Source organism: Eptatretus burgeri, chromosome 15, assembly GCF_056783735.1.
Source record: "Eptatretus burgeri isolate ZD-2024b chromosome 15, Ebu_testis_v1, whole genome shotgun sequence".
Classification (NCBI taxonomy): Eukaryota; Metazoa; Chordata; class Myxini; order Myxiniformes; family Myxinidae; genus Eptatretus; species Eptatretus burgeri.
In genome coordinates this window covers 70,673,922-70,698,277 of record NC_140975.1, presented here as the reverse complement: position 1 = coordinate 70,698,277, position 24,356 = coordinate 70,673,922, and the positions used below count along the sequence as shown (strand labels likewise).

The window sequence follows — 24,356 nt, the reverse complement described above, 5'->3', positions numbered from 1 at the left end:
TTTTACGAAACGGGATAAAACCAGGCTCATCGTCACACGTTGTCATACTCAACAGTCGAATGAATAGTGGCCCATCACGTGATTTGGTGTCGTAACGTTCACTCAATAATCGACACTTTCACAAATGATGAAGCAAACTCCAAGGAAATGAGGTAAAATCGTTTCCCGATGTGAAGCGATCTACCAAACCACGTGACCACTCTGACGACTCTGCTGTGGACGACCGACCACGTGACCACTCTGACGACTCTGCTGTGGAGGGCGCCCGACCACGACAACCGGCGTGATGACGTACCCGTATACGCACACCCAATGGGAGCACGCAGTTGTGATGACGTAATGTTTTCGCCGAGGATTCCCGGGCGGCAGGGCAGCCCATCGCTGGCGGCTGTGGAGCCGTGGCTCGGGGGCGCGTCTCCCAGACATGAGCGAAATCTTTGAGGAGGACGACTTCCTGAGCCTGCTGTTCGCAGACGTGAGCCGTCCGCCGCCACAGCGGTTTGGTGAGCGCTCGCATACCGCGCATCGTCGGGCGATGGCGATTCCCGCGCAATAAACCGCGCCCGGCGTCACTTTCGGTGCGAGCCCGCGGCACCGGCACCCGGGACGGGAGCGAAGTTCAATCGGACACGTTCGCGCTGGATTCGAACCGCGATCACAACTTTACCTGAGAGCAGCAACGGTATCACTGTAATGTGGAACTCGGGGTGACGTTACAGTTCGACGTTTCACTTCATGTCCGAACACTGTCATTGGCCATGTGTGCTCATGGCGCGGTCTCCGACTGTGACGTCGCACCGAAATATGATGTCACAGACGATCAAACGAGTCTTATGGCGTTCATAGTATTTAATGGTACCTTATTGTGTGTGGACGTACACTGTACACACACACACACACACACACACACACACACACACACACACACACACACACACACACACACACACACACACACACACACACACACACACACCAAATATAATGCATGCCATAAGATTCGTTTGATCGTCTGTGACGTCATCTCGGTTCGACGTCACAGTAGTAGACCGTGCCATGAGCACACATGGCCAATTACAGTGTTCGGAGCATCATGGTGTGTATCTGAAGGTATTTAATCATGTACGAGCACCATGGTGTGTATTTGAAGGTAATCATGTACCAGCACCATGGTGTGTATCTGAAGGTATTTAATCATGTACCAGCAGCATGGTGTGTATCTGAAGGTATTTAATCATGTACCAGCACCATGATGTGTATTTGAAGGTATTTAATCATGTCCCAGCCCCATGGTGTGTATCTGAAGGTATTTAATCATATCCTAGCACCATGGTGTGTATCTGAAGGTAATCATGTACCAGCCCCATGGTGTGTATCTGAAGGTATTTCATCATGTAACAGCACCACGGTGTGTATCTGAAGGTATTTAATCATGTCCTTGCACCATGGAGTGTATCTGAAGGTACTTCATCATATACCAGCACCATGGTGTGTATCTGAAGGTATTTAATCATGTCCTTGCACCATGGAGTGTATCTGAAGGTACTTCATCATATACCAGCACCATGGTGTGTATCTGAAGGTATTTAATCATGTACCAGCACCATCGTGTATCTGAAGGTATTTAATCATGTACCAGCACCATGGTGTGTATCTGAAGGTATTTAATCATGTACCAGCACCATGGTGTGTATCCGAAGGTAATCATGTACCAGCACCATGGTGTGTTTCTGAAGGTATTTAATCATATCCCAGCCTCATGGTGTGTATCTGAAAGGATTTAATCATATACCAGCACCATGGTGTGCATATGAAGGTATTTAATCATGTACCAGCACCATGGTGTGTATCTGAAGGTATTTAATCATGTCCCAGCCCCATGGTGTGTATCTGAAGGTATTTAATCATGTCCTAGCACCATGGTGTGTATCTGAAGGTATTAGTCATATACCAGCACCACGGTGTGTATCTGAAGGTATTTTATCATGTCCCAGCACCATGGTGTGTATCTGAAGGTATTTCATCATGTCCCAGCACCATGGTGTGTATCTGAAGGTACTTAATCATGTCCTTGCACCATTGTGTGTATCTGAAGGTATTTAATCATATACCAGCACCATGGTGTGTATCTGAAGGTATTTAATCATGTCCGAGCACCATGGAGTGTATCTAAAGGTATTAAATCATGTACCAGCACCATGGAGTGTATCTGAAGGTATTAAATCATGTACCAGCCCCATGGTGTGTATCTGAAGGTATTTAATCATGTCCTAGCACCATGGTGTGTATCTGAAGGTATTAGTCATATACCAGCACCACGGTGTGTATCTGAAGGTATTTTATCATGTCCCAGCACCATGGTGTGTATCTGAAGGTATTTCATCATGTCCCAGCACCATGGTGTGTATCTGAAGGTACTTAATCATGTCCTTGCACCATTGTGTGTATCTGAAGGTATTTAATCATATACCAGCACCATGGTGTGTATCTGAAGGTATTTAATCATGTCCGAGCACCATGGAGTGTATCTAAAGGTATTAAATCATGTACCAGCACCATGGAGTGTATCTGAAGGTATTAAATCATGTACCAGCCCCATGGTGTGTATCTGAAGGTATTTAATCATATACCAGCACCATGGTGTGTATTGAAGGTAATCATGTGCCAGCCCCATGGTGTGTATCTGAACGTAGTTAATCATGTCCTTGCACCATGGTGTGTATCTGAAGGTACTTCATCATGTCCCAGCACCATGGTGTGTATCTGAAGGTATTTAATCATGTCCCAGCACCATGGTGTGTATCTGAAGGTATTTAATCATGTCTTTGCACCATGGTGTGTATCTGAAGGTATTTAATCATATACCAGCACCATGGGTGTATTTGAAGGTATTTAATCATATCCTAGCACCATGGAGTGTATCTGAAGGTATTAAATCATGCACCAGCACCATGGTGTGTACCTGAAGGTACTTCATCATGTCCGAGCACCATGGTGTGTATCTGAAGTTATTTAATCATATACCAGCACCATGGTGTGTATCTGAAGTTATTTAATCATATCCTAGCACCATGGAATGTATCTGAAGGTATTAAATCATGCACCAGCACCATGGTGTGTATCTGAAGGTATTTAATAATGTACTAGCCCCATGGTGTGTGTCGGAAGGTACTTCATCATGTCCGAGCACCATGGTGTGTATCTGAAGTTATTTAATCATATACCAGCACCATGGTGTGTATGTGAAGGTATTTAATCATGTACCAGCACCATGGTGTGCATCTGAAGGTATTTATTCATGTACCAGCACCATGGTGTATATCTGAAGGTATTTAATCATGTACCAGCACCACGGTGTGTATCTGAAGGTAATCATGTACCAGCCCCATGGTGTGTATCTGAAGGTATTTAATCATGTACGAGCACCATGGTGTGTATCTGAAGGTAATCATGTACCAGCCCCATGGTGTGTATCTGAAGGTATTTCATCATGTAACAGCACCACGGTGTGTATCTGAAGGTATTTAATCATGTCCTTGCACCATGGAGTGTATCTGAAGGTACTTCATCATATACCAGCACCATGGTGTGTATCTGAAGGTATTTAATCATGTACCAGCCCCATGGTGTGTATCTGAAGGTATTTAATCATGTACCAGCACCATGGTGTGCATCTGAAGGTATTTAATCATGTACCAGCACCATCGTGTATCTGAAGGTATTTAATCATGTACCAGCACCATGGTGTGTATCTGAAGGTATTTAATCATGTACCAGTACCATGGTGTGTATCCGAAGGTAATCATGTACCAGCACCATGGTGTGTTTCTGAAGGTATTTAATCATATCCCAGCGTCATGGTGTGTATCTGAAAGGATTTAATCATATACCAGCACCATGGTGTGTATCTGAAGGTATTTAATCATATACCAGCGCCATGGTGTGCATATGAAGGTATTTAATCATGTACCAGCACCATGGTGTGTATCTGAAGGTATTTAATCATGTCCCAGCCCCATGGTGTGTATCTGAAGGTATTTAATCATGTCCTAGCACCATGGTGTGTATCTGAAGGTATTAGTCATATACCAGCACCACGGTGTGTATCTGAAGGTATTTTATCATGTCCCAGCACCATGGTGTGTATCTGAAGGTATTTCATCATGTCCCAGCACCATGGTGTGTATCTGAAGGTACTTAATCATGTCCTTGCACCATTGTGTGTATCTGAAGGTATTTAATCATATACCAGCACCATGGTGTGTATCTGAAGGTATTTAATCATGTCCGAGCACCATGGAGTGTATCTAAAGGTATTAAATCATGTACCAGCACCATGGAGTGTATCTGAAGGTATTAAATCATGTACCAGCCCCATGGTGTGTATCTGAAGGTATTAAATCATGTACCAGCCCCATGGTGTGTATCTGAAGGTATTTAATCATATACCAGCACCATGGTGTGTATTGAAGGTAATCATGTGCCAGCCCCATGGTGTGTATCTGAACGTAGTTAATCATGTCCTTGCACCATGGTGTGTATCTGAAGGTACTTCATCATGTCCCAGCACCATGGTGTGTATCTGAAGGTACTTCATCATGTCCCAGCACCATGGTGTGTATCTGAAGGTATTTAATCATATACCAGCACCATGGGTGTATTTGAAGGTATTTAATCATATCCTAGCACCATGGAGTGTATCTGAAGGTATTAAATCATGCACCAGCACCATGGTGTGTACCTGAAGGTACTTCATCATATACCAGCACCATGGTGTGTATCTGAAGTTATTTAATCATATCCTAGCACCATGGAATGTATCTGAAGGTATTAAATCATGCACCAGCACCATGGTGTGTATCTGAAGGTATTTAATAATGTACTAGCCCCATGGTGTGTGTCGGAAGGTACTTCATCATGTCCGAGCACCATGGTGTGTATCTGAAGTTATTTAATCATATACCAGCCCCATGGTGTGTATCTGAAGGTATTAAATCATGTACCAGCCCCATGGTGTGTATCTGAAGGTATTTAATCATATACCAGCACCATGGTGTGTATTGAAGGTAATCATGTGCCAGCCCCATGGTGTGTATCTGAACGTAGTTAATCATGTCCTTGCACCATGGTGTGTATCTGAAGGTACTTCATCATGTCCCAGCACCATGGTGTGTATCTGAAGGTACTTCATCATGTCCCAGCACCATGGTGTGTATCTGAAGGTATTTAATCATATACCAGCACCATGGGTGTATTTGAAGGTATTTAATCATATCCTAGCACCATGGAGTGTATCTGAAGGTATTAAATCATGCACCAGCACCATGGTGTGTACCTGAAGGTACTTCATCATATACCAGCACCATGGTGTGTATCTGAAGTTATTTAATCATATCCTAGCACCATGGAATGTATCTGAAGGTATTAAATCATGCACCAGCACCATGGTGTGTATCTGAAGGTATTTAATAATGTACTAGCCCCATGGTGTGTGTCGGAAGGTACTTCATCATGTCCGAGCACCATGGTGTGTATCTGAAGTTATTTAATCATATACCAGCACCATGGTGTGTATGTGAAGGTATTTAATCATGTACCAGCACCATGGTGTGCATCTGAAGGTATTTATTCATGTACCAGCACCATGGTGTATATCTGAAGGTATTTAATCATGTACCAGCACCACGGTGTGTATCTGAAGGTATTTAATCATGTCCTTGCACCATGGTGTGTATCTGAAGGTATTTAATCATGTACCAGCCCCATGGTGTGTATCTGAAGGTATTTAATCATATACCAGCACCATGGTGTGTCTTGAAGGTAATCATGTGCCAGCCCCATGGTGTGTATCTGAAGGTACTTAATCATATACCAGCACCATGGTGTGTATCTGAAGGTATTTAATCACATACCAGCCCCATGGTGTGTATCTGAAGGTATTTAATCACATACCAGCCCCATGGTGTGTATCTGAAGGTATTTAATCATCTACTAGCCCCATGGTGTGTATCTGAAGGTATTTAATCATGTACCAGCACCAGGGTGTGTATCTGAAGGTATTTAATCATGTACCAGCCCCATGGTGTGTATCTGAAGGTCACCATGTACCAGCACCATGGTGTGTATCTGAAGGTATTTAATCATATACCAGCCCCATGGTGTGTATCTGAACGTCATCATGTTCCAGCAACATCGTGTGTATCTGAAGGTATTTAATCATATACCAGCCCCATGGTGTGTATCTTAAGGTATTTGATCACATACCAGCCCCATGGTGTGTATTTGAACGTAATCATGTACCAGCACCATGGTGTCCATCTGAAGGTATTTAATCACATACCAGACCCATGGTGTGTATCTGAAGGTATTTAATCATATACCAGCACCATGTGATGTTTCTGAAGGTAATCATGTACCAGCACCATGGTGTGTATCTGAAGGTATTTAATCATATACTAGCACCATGGTGTGTATCTGAAGGTATTCCATCACATACCAGCCCCATGGTGTGTATCTGAAGGCATTTAATCATATACCAGCCCCATGGTGTGTCTGAAGGCAATCATGCACCAGCACCATGGTGTGTATCTGAAGGTATTTAATCATATACCAGCCCCGTGGTGTGTATCTGAAGGTATTTAATCATGTACCAGCACCACGGTGTGTATCTGAAGGTATTTTATCATGTCCCAGCACCATGGTGTGTATCTGAAGGTATTTAATCATATACTAGCACCATGGTGTGTATCTGAAGGTATTCCATCACATACCAGCCCCATGGTGTGTATCTGAAGGCATTTAATCATATACCAGCCCCATGGTGTGTATCTGAAGGTCATCATGTACCAGCACCATGGTGTGTATCTGAAGGTACTTAATCATGTACCAGCACCATGGTGTGTATCTGAAGGTACTTAATCATGTACCAGCACCATGGTGTGCATCTGAAGGTATTTATTCATGTACCAGCACCATGGTGTATATCTGAAGGTATTTAATCATGTACCAGCAACACAGTGTGTATCTGAAGGTATTTTATCATGTCCCAGCACCATGGTGTGTATTTGAAGGTATTTAATCATGTACCAGCACCATGGTGTGTATCTGAAGGTATTTTTTCATGTACCAGCACCATGGTGTGTATCTGAAGGTGTTTAATCATGTCCCAGCACCATGGTGTGTATCTGAAGGTGTTTAATCATGTCCCAGCACCATGGTGTGTATCTGAAGGTGTTTAATCATGTTCCAGCACCATGGTGTATATCTGAACGTAATTAATCATGTACCAGCACCATGGTGTGTATCTGAAGGTGTTTAATCATGTACCAGCACCATGGTGTGTATCTGAAGGTATTTAATCATGTACCAGCACCATGGTGTGTACCTGAAGGTATTTAATCATGTTCCAGCCCCATGTTCTGCATCTGAAGGTAGTTAATCATATACCAGCACCATGGTGTGTATCTGAAGGTGTTTAATCATGTCCCAGCACCATGGTGTGTATCTGAAGGTTTTTTCTCATGTACCAGCACCATGGTGTATATCTGAACGTAATTAATCCTGTGTATCTGAAGGTGTTTAATCATGTACCAGCACCATGGTGTGTATCTGAAGATATTTAATCATGCTCCAGCACCATGGTGTGTATCTGAAGGTACTTAATCATATAGCAGCACCATGGTGTGTATCTCAAGGTATTTAATCATGTACCAGCACCATGGTGTGTATCTGAAGGTATTTAATCACATACCAGCCCCATGGTGTGTATCTGAAGGTATTTAATCATCTACTAGCCCCATGGTGTGTATCTGAAGGTATTTAATCATGTACCAGCACCAGGGTGTGTATCTGAAGGTATTTAATCATGTACCAGCCCCATGGTGTGTATCTGAAGGTCATCATGTACCAGCACCATGGTGTGTATCTGAAGGTATTTAATCATATACCAGCCCCATGGTGTGTATCTGAATGTCATGTTCCAGCAACATCGTGTGTATCTGAAGGTATTTAATCATATACCAGCCCCATGGTGTGTATCTTAAGGTATTTGATCACATACCAGCCCCATGGTGTGTATTTGAACGTAATCATGTACCAGCACCATGGTGTCCATCTGAAGGTATTTAATCACATACCAGACCCATAGTGTGTATCTGAAGGTAATCATATACCAACCTCATGGTGTGTACCTGAAGGTATTTAATCATATACCAGCACCATGGTGTGTCTCTGAAGGTATTTAATCACATACCAGCCCCATTGTGTGTATCTGAAGGTAATCATATACCAACCCCATGGTGTGTATCTGAAGGTATTTAATCATATACCAGCCCCATGGTGTGTATCTGAATGTAATCATGTTCCAGCACCATGGTGTATATCTGAAGGTATTTAATCATGTACCAGCACCACGGTGTGTATCTGAAGGTATTTTATCATGTCCCAGCACCATGGTGTGTATCTGAAGGTATTTCATCATGTCCCAGCCCCATGGTGTGTATCTGAAGGTACTTAATCATGTCCTTGCACCATTGTGTGTATCTGAAGGTATTTAATCATATACCAGCACCATGGTGTGTATCTGAAGGTATTTAATCATATACCAGCACCATGGTGTGTATCTGAACGTATTTAATCATGTCCGAGCACCATGGAGTGTATCTGAAGGTATTAAATCATGTACCAGCACCATGGTGTGTATCTGAAGGTATTTAATCATGTACCAGCCCCATGGTGTGTATCTGAAGGTATTTAATCATATACCAGCACCATGGTGTGTATTGAAGGTAATCATGTCCCAGCACTATGGTGTGTATCTGAAGGTATTTAATCATGTCTTTGCACCATGGTGTGTATCTGAAGGTATTTAATCATATACCAGCACCATGGGTGTATTAGAAGGTATTTAATCATATCCTAGCACCATGGAGTGTATCTGAAGGTATTACATCATGCACCAGCACCATGGTGTGTATCTGAAGGTATTAGTCATATACCAGCACCACGGTGTGTATCTGAAGGTATTTTATCATGTCCCAGCACCATGGTGTGTATCTGAAGGTATTTCATCATGTCCCAGCACCATGGTGTGTATCTGAAGGTACTTAATCATGTCCTTGCACCATTGTGTGTATCTGAAGGTATTTAATCATATACCAGCACCATGGTGTGTATCTGAAGGTATTTAATCATGTCCGAGCACCATGGAGTGTATCTAAAGGTATTAAATCATGTACCAGCACCATGGAGTGTATCTGAAGGTATTAAATCATGTACCAGCCCCATGGTGTGTATCTGAAGGTATTAAATCATGTACCAGCCCCATGGTGTGTATCTGAAGGTATTTAATCATATACCAGCACCATGGTGTGTATCTGAAGGTATTTATTCATGTACCAGCACCATGGTGTATATCTGAAGGTATTTAATCATGTACCAGCACCATGGTGTGTATGTGAAGGTATTTTATCATGTCCCAGCACCATGGTGTGTATCTGAAGGTATTTCATCATGTCCCAGCACCATGGTGTGTATCTGAAGGTATTTAATCATGTCCTTGCACCATGGTGTGTATCTGAAGGTATTTAATCATGTACCAGCCCCATGTTGTGTATCTGAAGGTATTTAATCATATACCAGCACCATGGTGTGTATCTGAAGGTCATCATGTACCAGCACCATGGTGTGTATCTGAAGGTATTTAATCATGTACCAGCACCATGGTGTGTACCTGAAGGTATTTAATCATGTTCCAGCCCCATGTTCTGCATCTGAAGGTAGTTAATCATATACCAGCACCATGGTGTGTATCTGAAGGTGTTTAATCATGTCCCAGCACCATGGTGTGTATCTGAAGGTTTTTTCTCATGTACCAGCACCATGGTGTATATCTGAACGTAATTAATCCTGTGTATCTGAAGGTGTTTAATCATGTACCAGCACCATGGTGTGTATCTGAAGATATTTAATCATGCTCCAGCACCATGGTGTGTATCTGAAGGTACTTAATCATATAGCAGCACCATGGTGTGTATCTCAAGGTATTTAATCATGTACCAGCACCATGGTGTGTATCTGAAGGTATTTAATCACATACCAGCCCCATGGTGTGTATCTGAAGGTATTTAATCATCTACTAGCCCCATGGTGTGTATCTGAAGGTATTTAATCATGTACCAGCACCAGGGTGTGTATCTGAAGGTATTTAATCATGTACCAGCCCCATGGTGTGTATCTGAAGGTCATCATGTACCAGCACCATGGTGTGTATCTGAAGGTATTTAATCATATACCAGCCCCATGGTGTGTATCTGAATGTCATGTTCCAGCAACATCGTGTGTATCTGAAGGTATTTAATCATATACCAGCCCCATGGTGTGTATCTTAAGGTATTTGATCACATACCAGCCCCATGGTGTGTATTTGAACGTAATCATGTACCAGCACCATGGTGTCCATCTGAAGGTATTTAATCACATACCAGACCCATAGTGTGTATCTGAAGGTAATCATATACCAACCTCATGGTGTGTACCTGAAGGTATTTAATCATATACCAGCACCATGGTGTGTCTCTGAAGGTATTTAATCACATACCAGCCCCATTGTGTGTATCTGAAGGTAATCATATACCAACCCCATGGTGTGTATCTGAAGGTATTTAATCATATACCAGCCCCATGGTGTGTATCTGAATGTAATCATGTTCCAGCACCATGGTGTATATCTGAAGGTATTTAATCATGTACCAGCACCACGGTGTGTATCTGAAGGTATTTTATCATGTCCCAGCACCATGGTGTGTATCTGAAGGTATTTCATCATGTCCCAGCCCCATGGTGTGTATCTGAAGGTACTTAATCATGTCCTTGCACCATTGTGTGTATCTGAAGGTATTTAATCATATACCAGCACCATGGTGTGTATCTGAAGGTATTTAATCATATACCAGCACCATGGTGTGTATCTGAACGTATTTAATCATGTCCGAGCACCATGGAGTGTATCTGAAGGTATTAAATCATGTACCAGCACCATGGTGTGTATCTGAAGGTATTTAATCATGTACCAGCCCCATGGTGTGTATCTGAAGGTATTTAATCATATACCAGCACCATGGTGTGTATTGAAGGTAATCATGTCCCAGCACTATGGTGTGTATCTGAAGGTATTTAATCATGTCTTTGCACCATGGTGTGTATCTGAAGGTATTTAATCATATACCAGCACCATGGGTGTATTAGAAGGTATTTAATCATATCCTAGCACCATGGAGTGTATCTGAAGGTATTACATCATGCACCAGCACCATGGTGTGTATCTGAAGGTATTAGTCATATACCAGCACCACGGTGTGTATCTGAAGGTATTTTATCATGTCCCAGCACCATGGTGTGTATCTGAAGGTATTTCATCATGTCCCAGCACCATGGTGTGTATCTGAAGGTACTTAATCATGTCCTTGCACCATTGTGTGTATCTGAAGGTATTTAATCATATACCAGCACCATGGTGTGTATCTGAAGGTATTTAATCATGTCCGAGCACCATGGAGTGTATCTAAAGGTATTAAATCATGTACCAGCACCATGGAGTGTATCTGAAGGTATTAAATCATGTACCAGCCCCATGGTGTGTATCTGAAGGTATTAAATCATGTACCAGCCCCATGGTGTGTATCTGAAGGTATTTAATCATATACCAGCACCATGGTGTGTATCTGAAGGTATTTATTCATGTACCAGCACCATGGTGTATATCTGAAGGTATTTAATCATGTACCAGCACCATGGTGTGTATCTGAAGGTATTTTATCATGTCCCAGCACCATGGTGTGTATCTGAAGGTATTTCATCATGTCCCAGCACCATGGTGTGTATCTGAAGGTATTTAATCATGTCCTTGCACCATGGTGTGTATCTGAAGGTATTTAATCATGTACCAGCCCCATGTTGTGTATCTGAAGGTATTTAATCATATACCAGCACCATGGTGTGTATCTGAAGGTCATCATGTACCAGCACCATGGTGTGTATCTGAAGGTATTTAATCATATACCAGCCCCATGGTGTGTATCTTAAGGTATTTGATCACATACCAGCCCCATGGTGTGTATTTGAACGTAATCATCTACCAGCAACATGGTGTCCATCTGAAGGTATTTAATCACATTCCAGCCCCATGGTGTGTATCTGAAGGTATTTAATCATATACCAGCACCATGGTGTGTATCTGAAGGTCATCATGTACCAGCACCATGGTGTGTATCTGAAGGTATTTAATCATATCCCAGCCCCATGTGATGTTTCTGAAGGTAATCATGTACCAGCACCATGGTGTGTATCTGAAGGTATTTAATCATATACTAGCACCATGGTGTGTATCTGAAGGTATTCCATCACATACCAGCCCCATGGTGTGTATCTGAAGGCATTTAATCATATACCAGCCCCATGGTGTGTATCTGAAGGTCATCATGTACCAGCACCATGGTGTGTATCTGAAGGTATTTAATCATATACCAGCCCCATGGTGTGTATCTGAACGTAATCATGTTCCAGCACCATGGTGTATATCTGAAGGTATTTAATCATGTACCAGCACCACGGTGTGTATCTGAAGGTATTTTATCATGTCCCAGCACCATGGTGTGTATCTGAAGGTATTTCATCATGTCCCAGCACCATGGTGTGTATCTGAAGGTACTTAATCATGTCCTTGCACCATTGTGTGTATCTGAAGGTATTTAATCATATACCAGCACCATGGTGTGTATCTGAAGGTATTTAATCATGTCCGAGCACCATGGAGTGTATCTGAAGGTATTAAATCATGTACCAGCACCATGGTGTGTATCTGAAGGTATTTAATCATGTACCAGCCCCATGGTGTGTATCTGAAGGTATTTAATCATATACCAGCACCATGGTGTGTATCTGAAGGTATTTAATCATATACCAGCACCATGGTATGTATTGAAGGTAATCATGTGCCAGCCCCATGGTGTGTATCTGAAGGTAGTTAATCATGTCCTTGCACCATGGTGTGTATGTGAAGGTATTTAATCATTTCCCAGCACCATGGTGTGTATCTGAAGGTATTTAATCATGTACCAGCACCATGGTGTGTATCTGAAGGTATTTTTTCATGTCCCAGCACCATGGTGTGTATCTGAAGGTTTTTACTCATGTTCCAGCACCATGGTGTGTATCTGAAGGTGTTTAATCATGTCCCAGCACCATGGTGTGTATCTGAAGGTGTTTAATCATGTCCCAGCACCATGGTGTGTATCTGAAGGTGTTTAATCATGTCCCAGCACCATGGTGTGTATCTGAAGGTTTTTACTCATGTTCCAGCACCATGGTGTATATCTGAACGTAATTAATCATGTACCAGCACCATCGTGTGTATCTGAAGGTGTTTAATCATGTACCAGCACCATGGTGTGTATCTGAAGGTATTTAATCATATACCAACCCCATGGTGTGTATCTGAAGGTATTAAATCATGTACCAGCACCATGGTGTGTACCTGAAGGTATTTAATCATGTTCCAGCCCCATGTTCTGCATCTGAAGGTAGTTAATCATGTACCAGCACCATGGTGTGTATCTGAAGGTAGTTAATCATGTACCAGCACCATGGTGTGTATCTGAAGGTATTTAATCATGCTCCAGCACCATGGTGTGTATCTGAAGGTACTTAATCATGTACCAGCACCATGGTGTGTATCTGAAGGTACTCAATCATGTACCAGCACCATGGTGTGCATCTGAAGGTATTTATTCATGTCCCAGCACCATGGTGTGTATTTGAAGGTATTTAATCATGTACCAGCACTATGGTGTGTATCTGAAGGTATTTTTTCATGTACCAGCACCATGGTGTGTATCTGAAGGTATTTAATCATATACCAGCCCCATGGTGTGTATCTGAACGTAATCATGTTCCAGCAACATTGTGTGTATCTGAAGGTATTTCATCGTATACCAGCCCCATGGTTTGTGTCTGAAGGTCATCATGTACCAGCACCATGGTGTGTATCTGAATGAATTTAATCATATACCAGCACCATGGTGTGTATCTGAAGGTATTTAAGCAGATACCAGCCCCATGGTGTGTATCTGACGGTAATCATGTACCAGCACCATGGTGTGTACCTGAAGGTATTTAATCATATACCAGCACCATGGTGTGTATCTAAAGGTATTTAATCACATACCAGACCCGTGGTGTGTATCTGAAGGTAATCATATACCAACCCCATGGTGTGTACCTGAAGGTATTTAATCATATACCAGCACCATGGTGTGTATCTGAAGGTATTTAATCATATACCAGCCCCATGTGATGTATCTGAAGGTAATCATGTACCAGCACCATGGTGTGTATCTGAAGGTATTTAATCATATATTAGCACCATGGTGTGTATCTGAAGGTAACAATTTTCAAGCCCCATGGTGTGTATCTGAAGGTATTAAACCATATACCAGCCCGATGGTGTGTATCTGAAGGTATTAAACCATATACCAGCACCATGGTGTGTATCTGAAGGTATTAAACCATATACCAGCCCTATGGTGTGTATCTGAAGGTAATCATGTACCTGCCCCATGGTGTGCATCTAAAGGTATTAAACCATTTTCCAGCCCCATGGTGTGTATCTGAAGGTATTAAACCATATACCAGCCCCATGTTGTGTATCTGAAGGTATTTAATCATATACCAACCCCATGGTGCACACCGAAATCTAAACACACTACGTGAATTCATGAATGTCCAATGTAAATGCAAGAAGGATGAAGAGACAAATTTGATGAATTTGAATTTGAAGAACAAAGCTTCGGTCATTCTGTGATCAATATCCTTTTAAAAGTATTATTTGTGGAAGTCAGAGTGGGCATTTAACCACGGCTTGTCCTCCTGGGCTGTTTGCCCAATCCCCCCCCCCACACCCCACCGAATGTTTGTCCAACCCCACCTCAGCTCTTCGCTCACCCTACCTTGGCTGTTCGCTCATCCTGCACCCTTTGGCTGTTTACCTACACCACTCAGCGTTTTCCTCCCTCCCCCTCCCCTCCCCCCCACACCCTCAACGATTCCCACCCCTTCCCCTACCCCCCACCATTGGAGTTCCCTGACGATGAAATTTGTCCCCCATAACGAGCTGCCGGTGTGCTCTATAGCATATCCAAGGCTTGCTTGCACTTCCCTTGACCCGCTTGTCCATCTGGCTGAACCGCAGGCGCCTTGGAGACGCCATCCCTTCATAAATGATGAGTCTGAGCTTCTCGGTTCGACACTGAGTGCTATTTGCAGAGTCTTTTCTTCCCTGAGAATTATAGTGAATGCCATTCTATCTTAATTTAATCTCACCTTCATTCATTCATTCATTCATTCATTCACATTTAACCACTGCAAACCTATCCTCAAACCATAGTCAGGTCAGGTTCGATCTGTAACCTGCTACAGGTACCATGTAAACCTGTACTAACCTGTTCCATGGTCGGGTTGTCGGCGACTAAACCGTCTCCCCCACCAGGTTTTCTGTTGAGGAGGGTGTTTGGATATGGACACCCAGCAGGATTAAAAACAAAACCTGTCAAAGGGCGGAGGAGCTCCTTGTGAGCCAACGGCCATCCATATCTAGTGCCCAACCGTGTCTGCGGACGTCCTCCTGCAGTTGGGTTACTTCTTATTAGGAGGTTGGTGGCAGGATTTGCACTCCGGCCACCGTAAAACGCTTCATTCCGCAAAACGCAAAAACGCAAAAAAATCTGAAAACCCACTCCGTGGGAGTACCTCCTGTGCAGCTTCCCTTCGCAGGGCAGCTCACCGGATGACAGGATTGGGGCAAAGCCTTCGGGACCCCCAATCTTTGATAGGAGGGAAACCACGGGGTAACATCCCTGGGTCAGATTGCGGGAGAGTGTGTCGGAGTGGTGCTGAGGTGTCGTCCACCAGACGGCGGTCTCCTTGGGTTAACCTGAGGCGATCCCTTCGGGTGGGTGCCTGGAATGTCCTATCCCTAAGAGAGGATGATCACCTGTCTCTGTTATCATCTGAGCTCAAGCGTTTGGACATCGGGATTGCAGCTCTCTCTGAGGTTCGGAGACCGGATTGCGGCGAGATAATGGTGGGTGGTTACACCTACTATTGGTCTGGTCGCTCTGATGGTTACCATACCCAAGGAGTTGCTGTAGCTGTGTCCAATAAGCTGACCCCAATGATAATTGAGGTAACACCGGTCAACGAGCGTATTATGAGATTAAGGATTCGTCACTCCTTAGGTGTCATTTCCCTGGTCTCTATTTATGCTCCGACTGAGGCGAGTGATCTCACCGTGAAGGACACATTCTACGCCACACTCGAGTCTGTGGTTGATCAGTGCCCCAGACGAGATACACTTCTAGTCTTGGGGGATTTCAATGCATCGACTGGAACTGATAGGGATGGTTATGAGGTGTGTGTTTGTCCCCATGGGTCAGGAACTATGAACCAGAATAGCACTAAGTTCCTTGACTTTGCAAGAAGTCATGGACTTAGGGTGGCTGGTTCATGGTTTCAGCGCCCGCAAGCTCATCGCTGGACTTGGTATTCCAACGCTGGCGGTGTGGCAAAGGAGATTGACCATGTCCTCATTGACGGTCGTTGGAGGATGATCCAGAACTGCAGGGTCTACCGGAGTGCTCAGTTCCTCAATACTGACCACAGGCTTGTTGTAGCAACTCTAAAGCTGCACCTTAAATCCTGGAGAATGGTACCATCCCAGCCTAGGCTGGATGTTGCCAAGCTCAGGGATGAGAGAGTAGCTGAGGAGTTTGCGAACAGGCTGAGTGGACACTTGGGGGGTCTGGGTGCTTTGGGGGGTCCTGAAGAGTTGTGGATTACCTTCAAGACCACCGTCCTTGATGTTGCCGGTGGATGCCTTGGAGCTCACCGCAGGGCAAAGAAGAATTTTGTCTCTCAAGGGACACTGGATACCATTGACCAGAGTCGCAGGGCCAGGCTGAATGGCAGAGCTGAGCTGTTCAGGGAGCTGAGGCGTAAAACTGTATGTGCACTGAGGGTGGACAAGGAGGCCTATGTGCGAGGAATCTGTGAGGGGGTAGAGCATCACCTGTGGACAGGTGATTCTCGTCCCGCTTACAGGGGAATTCGCGCATTACGTTCATCCAAGCCCATCCCTCGGAGCACTGCAGTTCGAGCAGAGAGTGGTAGGCTCTTGACAGAGGAGTCTGAAGTGAAGGCCCGCTGGGCCGGTTACTTTGAGCGGTTGTACCAGGCTGATCCCCCAGCTGTCGAGTTGGACGTCAAGGGTGTTACAATCCCTGTTGCTGACCCTCGAATCAACTGTGGTCCACCATCGCTTGTGGAAACACGGGCTGCGGTGAACCAGTTGAAACGGGGCAAAGCTCCAGGGATCTGTGGCATCCATGCTGAACTTCTCAAGGCTGGTGGAAATGCTGCTCTCGTGTCGTTGCATGCAGTTTTGTGCTCTGCCTGGAACACAGTCATCATCCCAAATGACTGGAAAAGGGGCCTTGTAGTCCCTCTCTGGAAAGGGAAGGGTGATCGCCAAGACTGCAACAACTACCTAGGGGTGACGCTGCTCTCAGTGCCGGGCAAGGTCTTTGCTCGAATAATTCTTGATAGGGTTCGCCACCATCTGCTTGAGCACCAGCGTCCAGAGCAGTCAGGCTTTACACCAAAGAGGTCAACGATTGACCGTATCCTTGCACTTCGTGTCCTCACCGAACGCAGACGAGAGTTTCGGCAGGGGCTGCTTGCAGCCTATGTTGATCTCTGTAAAGCGTTCGATTCAGTGAATCGGGATGTCCTCTGGAGGATTCTTGGTCTTCATGGGGTGCCACCAAAACTGATCGATCTGATGTCTGAACTCTACTCTGGTACTGAGAGTGCTGTGAAGTGTGGTGGTACCATCTCTGACTTATTTCCAGTTGTTACTGGAGTTCGTCAGGGATGTGTACTTGCCCCCACACTTTTCAGCACTTGTATGGACTGGATTTTTGGGAGGATGTCGGAGAGATCAAGTTGCGGTGCATCGTTTGGCAATGTCAAGATCTGGGACCTTGATTTTGCAGATGATGCAGTCATCTTTGCGGAGACTTTAGACATCCTCTTGGGGGCCCTCGAGGTGCTGAATGAGGAGTCGGAGCCGTTGGGATTACGGATTTCTTGGGTCAAAACTAAGATCCAGGCTTTCGGTGACATCTTGGATGCAGCTGTCCTGTCTGTGTCTGTTTGTGGTGAGGATGTTGAGGTCGTGGATAGATTCACTTACCTTGGCAGTGATATTCATGTCTCCGCAGGTTGTGAGCCGGAGTTCAATAGACGTCTGGGTCGGGCCTGGGGAGTCATGGATTCACTGGATCATGGGGTGTGGCGCTGCCGGTACCTGTGCGGGAGGACGAAAGTCCGAGTCTTCAGGTCCTTGGTACTTACAGTCTTGCTCTATGGGTGCGAGACTTGGACTTTGACCAAGGATCTGAGACGGAGACTTAATTCCTTTGGTACCAGGTCTCTTCGGAGAATCCTTGGCTATCGCTGGTCGGATTTTGGGTCCAACGAGCGGTTGCTGAGAGAGACTCGGATGAGATTTGTTACCTGCATAGTCCGTGAGCGTCAGCTGCGACTGTATGGACATGTGGCTCGTTTTCCTGACGCTGATCCTGCTCACCAGATTCTCTCAGCGAGGGAGTCTCATGAGTGGAGGAGGCCAGTGGGCCGACCACGTGCCTCATGGTTGCAGCAGGTTGACCATCATCTCAAGGAGATGGGGATGGGCCTGGCATCTGCCTGGGGGATGGCCAGACGGAGGCCCCTGGAGTACCGGCGGAAAGTGGACGCAGCGACGCGCTGTTCTGGCACATGCTCCCATACCTGACCTGACCTATCCTCTCCAAGCATTAAAGCCTAATGAGTAAACCAGCGGGTTTTGGAGAGACTCGGTGGGGTTTAGAGAGACCCTGTAGGGTTTGGACAGACCCAGTGGGTTTTGGAGAGACCCGGTGTATTTTAGAGAGACGCGTTGTGTTTAGGAGAGAACGGTGTATTTTGGAAAGATGCAGCATATCTTGGAGAGACTCAGTAGGGTTTAGAGAGACGCGTTATGTTTAGGAGAGAACGGTGTATTTTAGAAAGATGCAGCATATCTTGGAGAGACCCAGTGTGTTTTAGAGAGACTCAGTAGGGTTTAGAGAGACACATTAGGTTTAGGAGAGAATCGTGTATTTTAGAAAGATGCAGCATATCTTGGAGAGACCCAGTGTGTTTTGGAGAGACCCGGTGTATTTTAGAGAGACGCGTTTTGTTTTGGAGAGAACGGTGTATTTTAGAAAGGTGCAGCATATCTTGGAGAGACCCGGTGTGTTTTAGAGAGACGCGTTTTGTTTTGGAGAGAACGGTGTATTTTAGAAAGATGCCGTGTGTTTTGGAGAGAACCTGTGGGTTTAGGAAAGACGGTGTTTTGGAGAGACGCAGCGTATCTTGGAGAGACCCGGTGTGTTTTGGAGAGAACGGTGTATTTTAGAAAGACGCCATGTGTTTTGGAGAGAACCTGTGGGTTTAGGAAAGACGGTGTGTTTTGGAGAGAACGGTGTATTTTAGAAAGATGCAGCATATCTTGGAGAGACCCGGTGTGTTTTGGAGAGACCCGGTGTATTTTAGAGACGCGTTTTGTTTTGGAGAGAATGGTGTATTTTAGAAAGATGCCGTGTGTTTTGGAGAGAACCTGTGGGTTTAGGAAAGACGGTGTTTTGGAGAGAACGGTGTATTTTAGAAAGACGCCGTGTGTTTTGGAGAGAACCTGTGGGTTTAGGAAAGACGGTGTGTTTTGGAGAGAACGGTGTATTTTAGAAAGACGCCGTGTGTTTTGGAGAGAACCTGTGGGTTTCGGAAAGACGTTGTGTGTTTTGGAGAGAACGGTGTATTTTAGAAAGATGCAGCATATCTTGGAGAGACCCGGTGTGTTTTGGAGAGACCCGGTGTATTTTAGAGAGACGCGTTTTGTTTTGGAGAGAACGGTGTATTTTAGAAAGATGCCGTGTGTTTTGGAGAGAACCTGTGGGTTTAGGAAAGACGGTGTGTTTTGGAGAGACGCAGCATATCTTGGAGAGACCCGGTGTGTTTTGGAGAGAACGGTGTATTTTAGAAAGGTGCAGCATATCTTGGAGAGACCCGGTGTGTTTTGGAGAGACGCGTTTTGTTTTGGAGAGAACGGTGTATTTTAGAAAGATGCCGTGTGTTTTGGAGAGAACCTGTGGGTTTAGGAAAGACGGTGTGTTTTGGAGAGACGCAGCGTATCTTGGAGAGAACGGTGTATTTTAGAAAGACGCCATGTGTTTTGGAGAGAACCTGTGGGTTTAGGAAAGACGGTGTGTTTTGGAGAGAACGGTGTATTTTAGAAAGATGCAGCATATCTTGGAGAGACCCGGTGTGTTTTGGAGAGACCCGGTGTATTTTAGAGACGCGTTTTGTTTTGGAGAGAATGGTGTATTTTAGAAAGATGCCGTGTGTTTTCTAGAGAACCTGTGGGTTTAGGAAAGACGGTGTGTTTTGGAGAGAACGGTGTATTTTAGAAAGACGCCGTGTGTTTTGGAGAGAACCTGTGGGTTTAGGAAAGACGGTGTGTTTTGGAGAGAACGGTGTATTTTAGAAAGACGCCGTGTGTTTTGGAGAGAACCTGTGGGTTTAGGAAAGACGGTGTGTTTTGGAGAGAACGGTGTATTTTAGAAAGATGCAGCATATCTTGGAGAGACCCGGTGTGTTTTGGAGAGACCCGGTGTATTTTAGAGAGACGCGTTTTGTTTTGGAGAGAACGGTGTATTTTAGAAAGATGCCGTGTGTTTTGGAGAGAACCGGTGGGTTTAGGAAAGACGGTGTGTTTTGGAGAGAACGGTGTATTTTAGAAAGATGCCGTGTGTTTTGGAGAGAACCGGTGGGTTTAGGAAAGACGGTGTGTTTTGGAGAGACGCAGCATATCTTGGAGAAACCCGGTGTGTTTTGGAGAGACCCGGTGTGTTTTGGAGAGACGCGGTGTGTTTTGGAGAGACACCGTGTGTTTTGGAGAGAACCTGTGTGTTTTGAAGAGACGCGCAGTGTTTTGGAGAGAACGTGTGTGTTTTGAACAGACCCGGTGTGTTTTCAAGAGACGTGGTGTGTTTTGAAGAGGCGCGGGGTGTTTTGGAGAGACGCGGTGCAATATGAAGAGACTTTTTTTGTATACCTTGTCGAGGCTCGTGTGAGAGCTAACACACAACGCACATCAAGGGGGGCATGAGACAGGAGGGGAGGGAGTGGGAAGGACAAAATAGTGGGGAACGGAGACATTTGGAGATCTGTGGAAGGGAGAGGGATGGGACGGGGAACATGGGGCATAGAAGATGGACATTACAGGGACTTTCAGGAAGGAAAGCAGGGAATTTGAAGGAGGTTGGCTTGGGTGGATTATCGGGGGTAGAAAAGATCGAGGATTTGGATGGGGGATGATAAGAGGTGGTGGTGAACAGCTGTTTTGAAGGCCTGGAGTGAAGAATGGGAATGAATAGAGTGAGGGAGTTTATTCCAAAGGCGGGAAAAAAGAGGAATGAAAGAGTGAAGGTGAGCAGTGATTCGTGATTTTGGTAGTTTTGCCAGAAGGGGGTTTTTGGCAGACCTTGAGCGTTCTGCGGAAATGTGGGGGGGACAAATCGCAGAGAGAGCAGTGGGGAAGGCGGAGGGCGAGGCTGGAGAGGAGACGGTAGAAGACAGAAAGACCACCGACCAACCTGCAGTGATTGAGTGAGAGGCCCAAAGACTCAGCCTCATTGCAGGAGATGCCAATGATCCGACATGCCTTGGTTTCTACAGCGTGAAGCCGAGAAAGGTGGGAGGCAGGAGCACCAGCCTAGATGGGAGAGCAGTACTCCATCAGGCTGCGGACAAAAGCTTTGTAAGTGGTCAGGAGTTCAGGTGGGCCGAGGAAGGACCTTGCACGACGGAGGATTCCCAGTCGGCGACTGGCTTTGGAGGCGAGGTTTGAAATGTGTCTTTCCCAGGAAAGGTCATGGCAGATAGTGAGACCCAGAAGCTTGAAAGAAAGGACTTCTTCCAGAGGATTGTTGAGAAAGTGGATGGTGGTTTTTCTAAACGGTCCTTTCGATGAGACATAGTGAGAGTGTGAGATTTGTCCGGATTGAAAGACATGTTCCACGTGTTGGGCCAGTTTGTGATTTTATGGATGGTCTGAGGGATGACCGATGGTACGGCAGAGGGTGGAGTCATCAGCAAAGAGATATCGAGGATTTTCCAGAGAGTCGGAGAGATCATTGATGAAAATCAGAAAAAGAACAGGGCCCAGAATGCTACCTTGAGGAACTCTAGCCTGGACAGGAAGGGGGGATGAAAGAACTCCAATTAGGGCCACACGTTGACTGCGACAGGAGAGGAAGTCTGCGAGCCATGAGTGGAGATGGCTTTGGATACCAAAGGAAGAGAGTTTGGTGAGCAGGGCAGGGTGCCAGACTGTGTCAAAAACACATGATATATCCAGGGATACGGCTCGGATTTCCTGTCTGGCATTGAGGGCTTCCATCCATTGTTTGGAGAGCAGAAGCAGCATATCCAGGGTAGAGTGACCTGGTCTGAAACCAAATTGATGATCAGAAATCAAGCCATTGGAGAAGAGGAAGGATTTGATGTCTGAAGCGATGATGGATTCCATAACCTTGCTGATGATTGGGAGAAGGCTGATTGGTCTGTAGTTGCAGGGATCTGTTTTTGCACCTTTTTAGTGCAGGGCAGTGATGTTTGCTGATTTCCAAGCAGATGGCAGATGGCCTTGAGCAAATGAGAGGGTGAATAGAACAGAGAGAGGGTGAGCAAGAGCAGAAGAGCAGGCTTTGCGGACACGTGGGCTGATGCTGTCTGGACCGGTTGCAGAATCTGAGTCGAGGTTTGACAGCAAGCTCTCCACCTTGTCAGGAGAAAAGGACACAGAGTCCAGGGACAGTTGGGTGTGACTGGGTAAGGTGGGTAGAGAAAGTGATGAGTTTTGGACACAAGATTTAGCTGCAAACACTGAGTTTAGGCATTCAGCTTTTTCACGTGCGGTATCAGCAGTGCTGCCATTTGAGGTAAGGGAGGGATGGAGGGGCAACATACACCAGAAACAGATTTGATTAGACGCCACCAGGATTTTGAGGAGGGAGAGAGGTTTGAGAGTTCAGACTTGAGATGAGAAAGATGTTGTTTTCTGGCTCTCCTGAGGGTAGATACACACTTGTTCCGAGCTTTATGGAAGGAACTGAGATTGCCCTCAGTTGGGTTTGCTTTCCATGAGGCAAAGGCAAGTTGTTTCAAGACAACTGCCTCACCACAAGCTTCATTGAACCATGGGAGGGACGAAGGGTAGGACAACTGAAGACGAGAGGGGATAAATCTGTGCATGAGGGAGAGCAAGTTTCTTTGAAAGAATTCCCAGGATGAGTTGATGTTGGAGAAAGTAGAGATAGGAGACCAGTCTATAAGTTTGATGGCTGCTTGGAGACCCTGCCAGTCGCCTTGAGTGGAATGCCAGACTCGACGGCGGTGAGGTGGTTCTCTGATAACAGCCAGAGAAATGTCCACTTTGACAAGGACGTGGTCAGAAGAACCGATTGGAGCGAAGGAAGAGCAGCAGATATTGTCAGGGAAATTTGTCAAAATCAGATCCAGAAGAGATGGAGTACCATTGGTTGAGATCCGGGTAGGGAAGTTGACCGATTGAGTCAGTCCTAATGAGTCGCAGAAAGCTTTTGCTGAGGTGCCATGACAGGTGAGAGAGGTACCCATACCTAGCCAACTGGCACGATGACAATTGAAGTCGCCACATATGAGGAAGAGAGAGTTTGAATAAGAAGATGGAAGTTGGTCCATGTTTTCAGATAGTGAGGTGTAGATGGAGTCATCACTGTTAGGTGGACGGTACAGGACACATATAAACATGAGGTGGGAGTTGAGGGCAAGCCGTAGCCAGAGGTATTCCTGGTGGTGTGGGGGAGTGAGGGCAGTGCATGGAGAGTGAGGAATAGAGTCTTTGATGAAGAGAGCAACTCCTCCACCAGGGCGAGGCTCAGGTTTGTCAAACCGGAGGAGGGAGTAACCAGGGTGAGATACTTGGGAGTCAGATACATCTTGGGGGAGGAAAGTTTCTGTTCGGCAGATTATGTCTGGTTTGTCAGTGGCAACCTGTATGGAAAGATCTGAAAGATTTGAGTGAAGGCCTCGGATATTTGAGGTCCATACTTTTAATGAAGAGGTAGGGGAGGAGGCTTTGGGTGCAGGGGGTGGGGGGAGGGTAGGACAAGGGATGAGGG

At 45.3% G+C, this 24,356-nt stretch overlaps 1 protein-coding gene across 1 annotated transcript in view; it reads left to right on the top strand.

Moving 5' to 3' along the window:
- The first annotated feature begins 279 nt into the window (after window positions 1–279).
- Window positions 280–24,356, top strand: part of LOC147012500 (nuclear factor of activated T-cells, cytoplasmic 1-like) — a 72,924-nt gene continuing 48,847 nt past the window's right edge. The window contains exon 1 of the mRNA XM_085856847.1: window positions 280–503. Coding sequence (XP_085712973.1) covers window positions 425–503 — 79 coding nt within the window. The 5' untranslated portion in view covers window positions 280–424. The remainder of the gene's footprint in view (window positions 504–24,356) is intronic.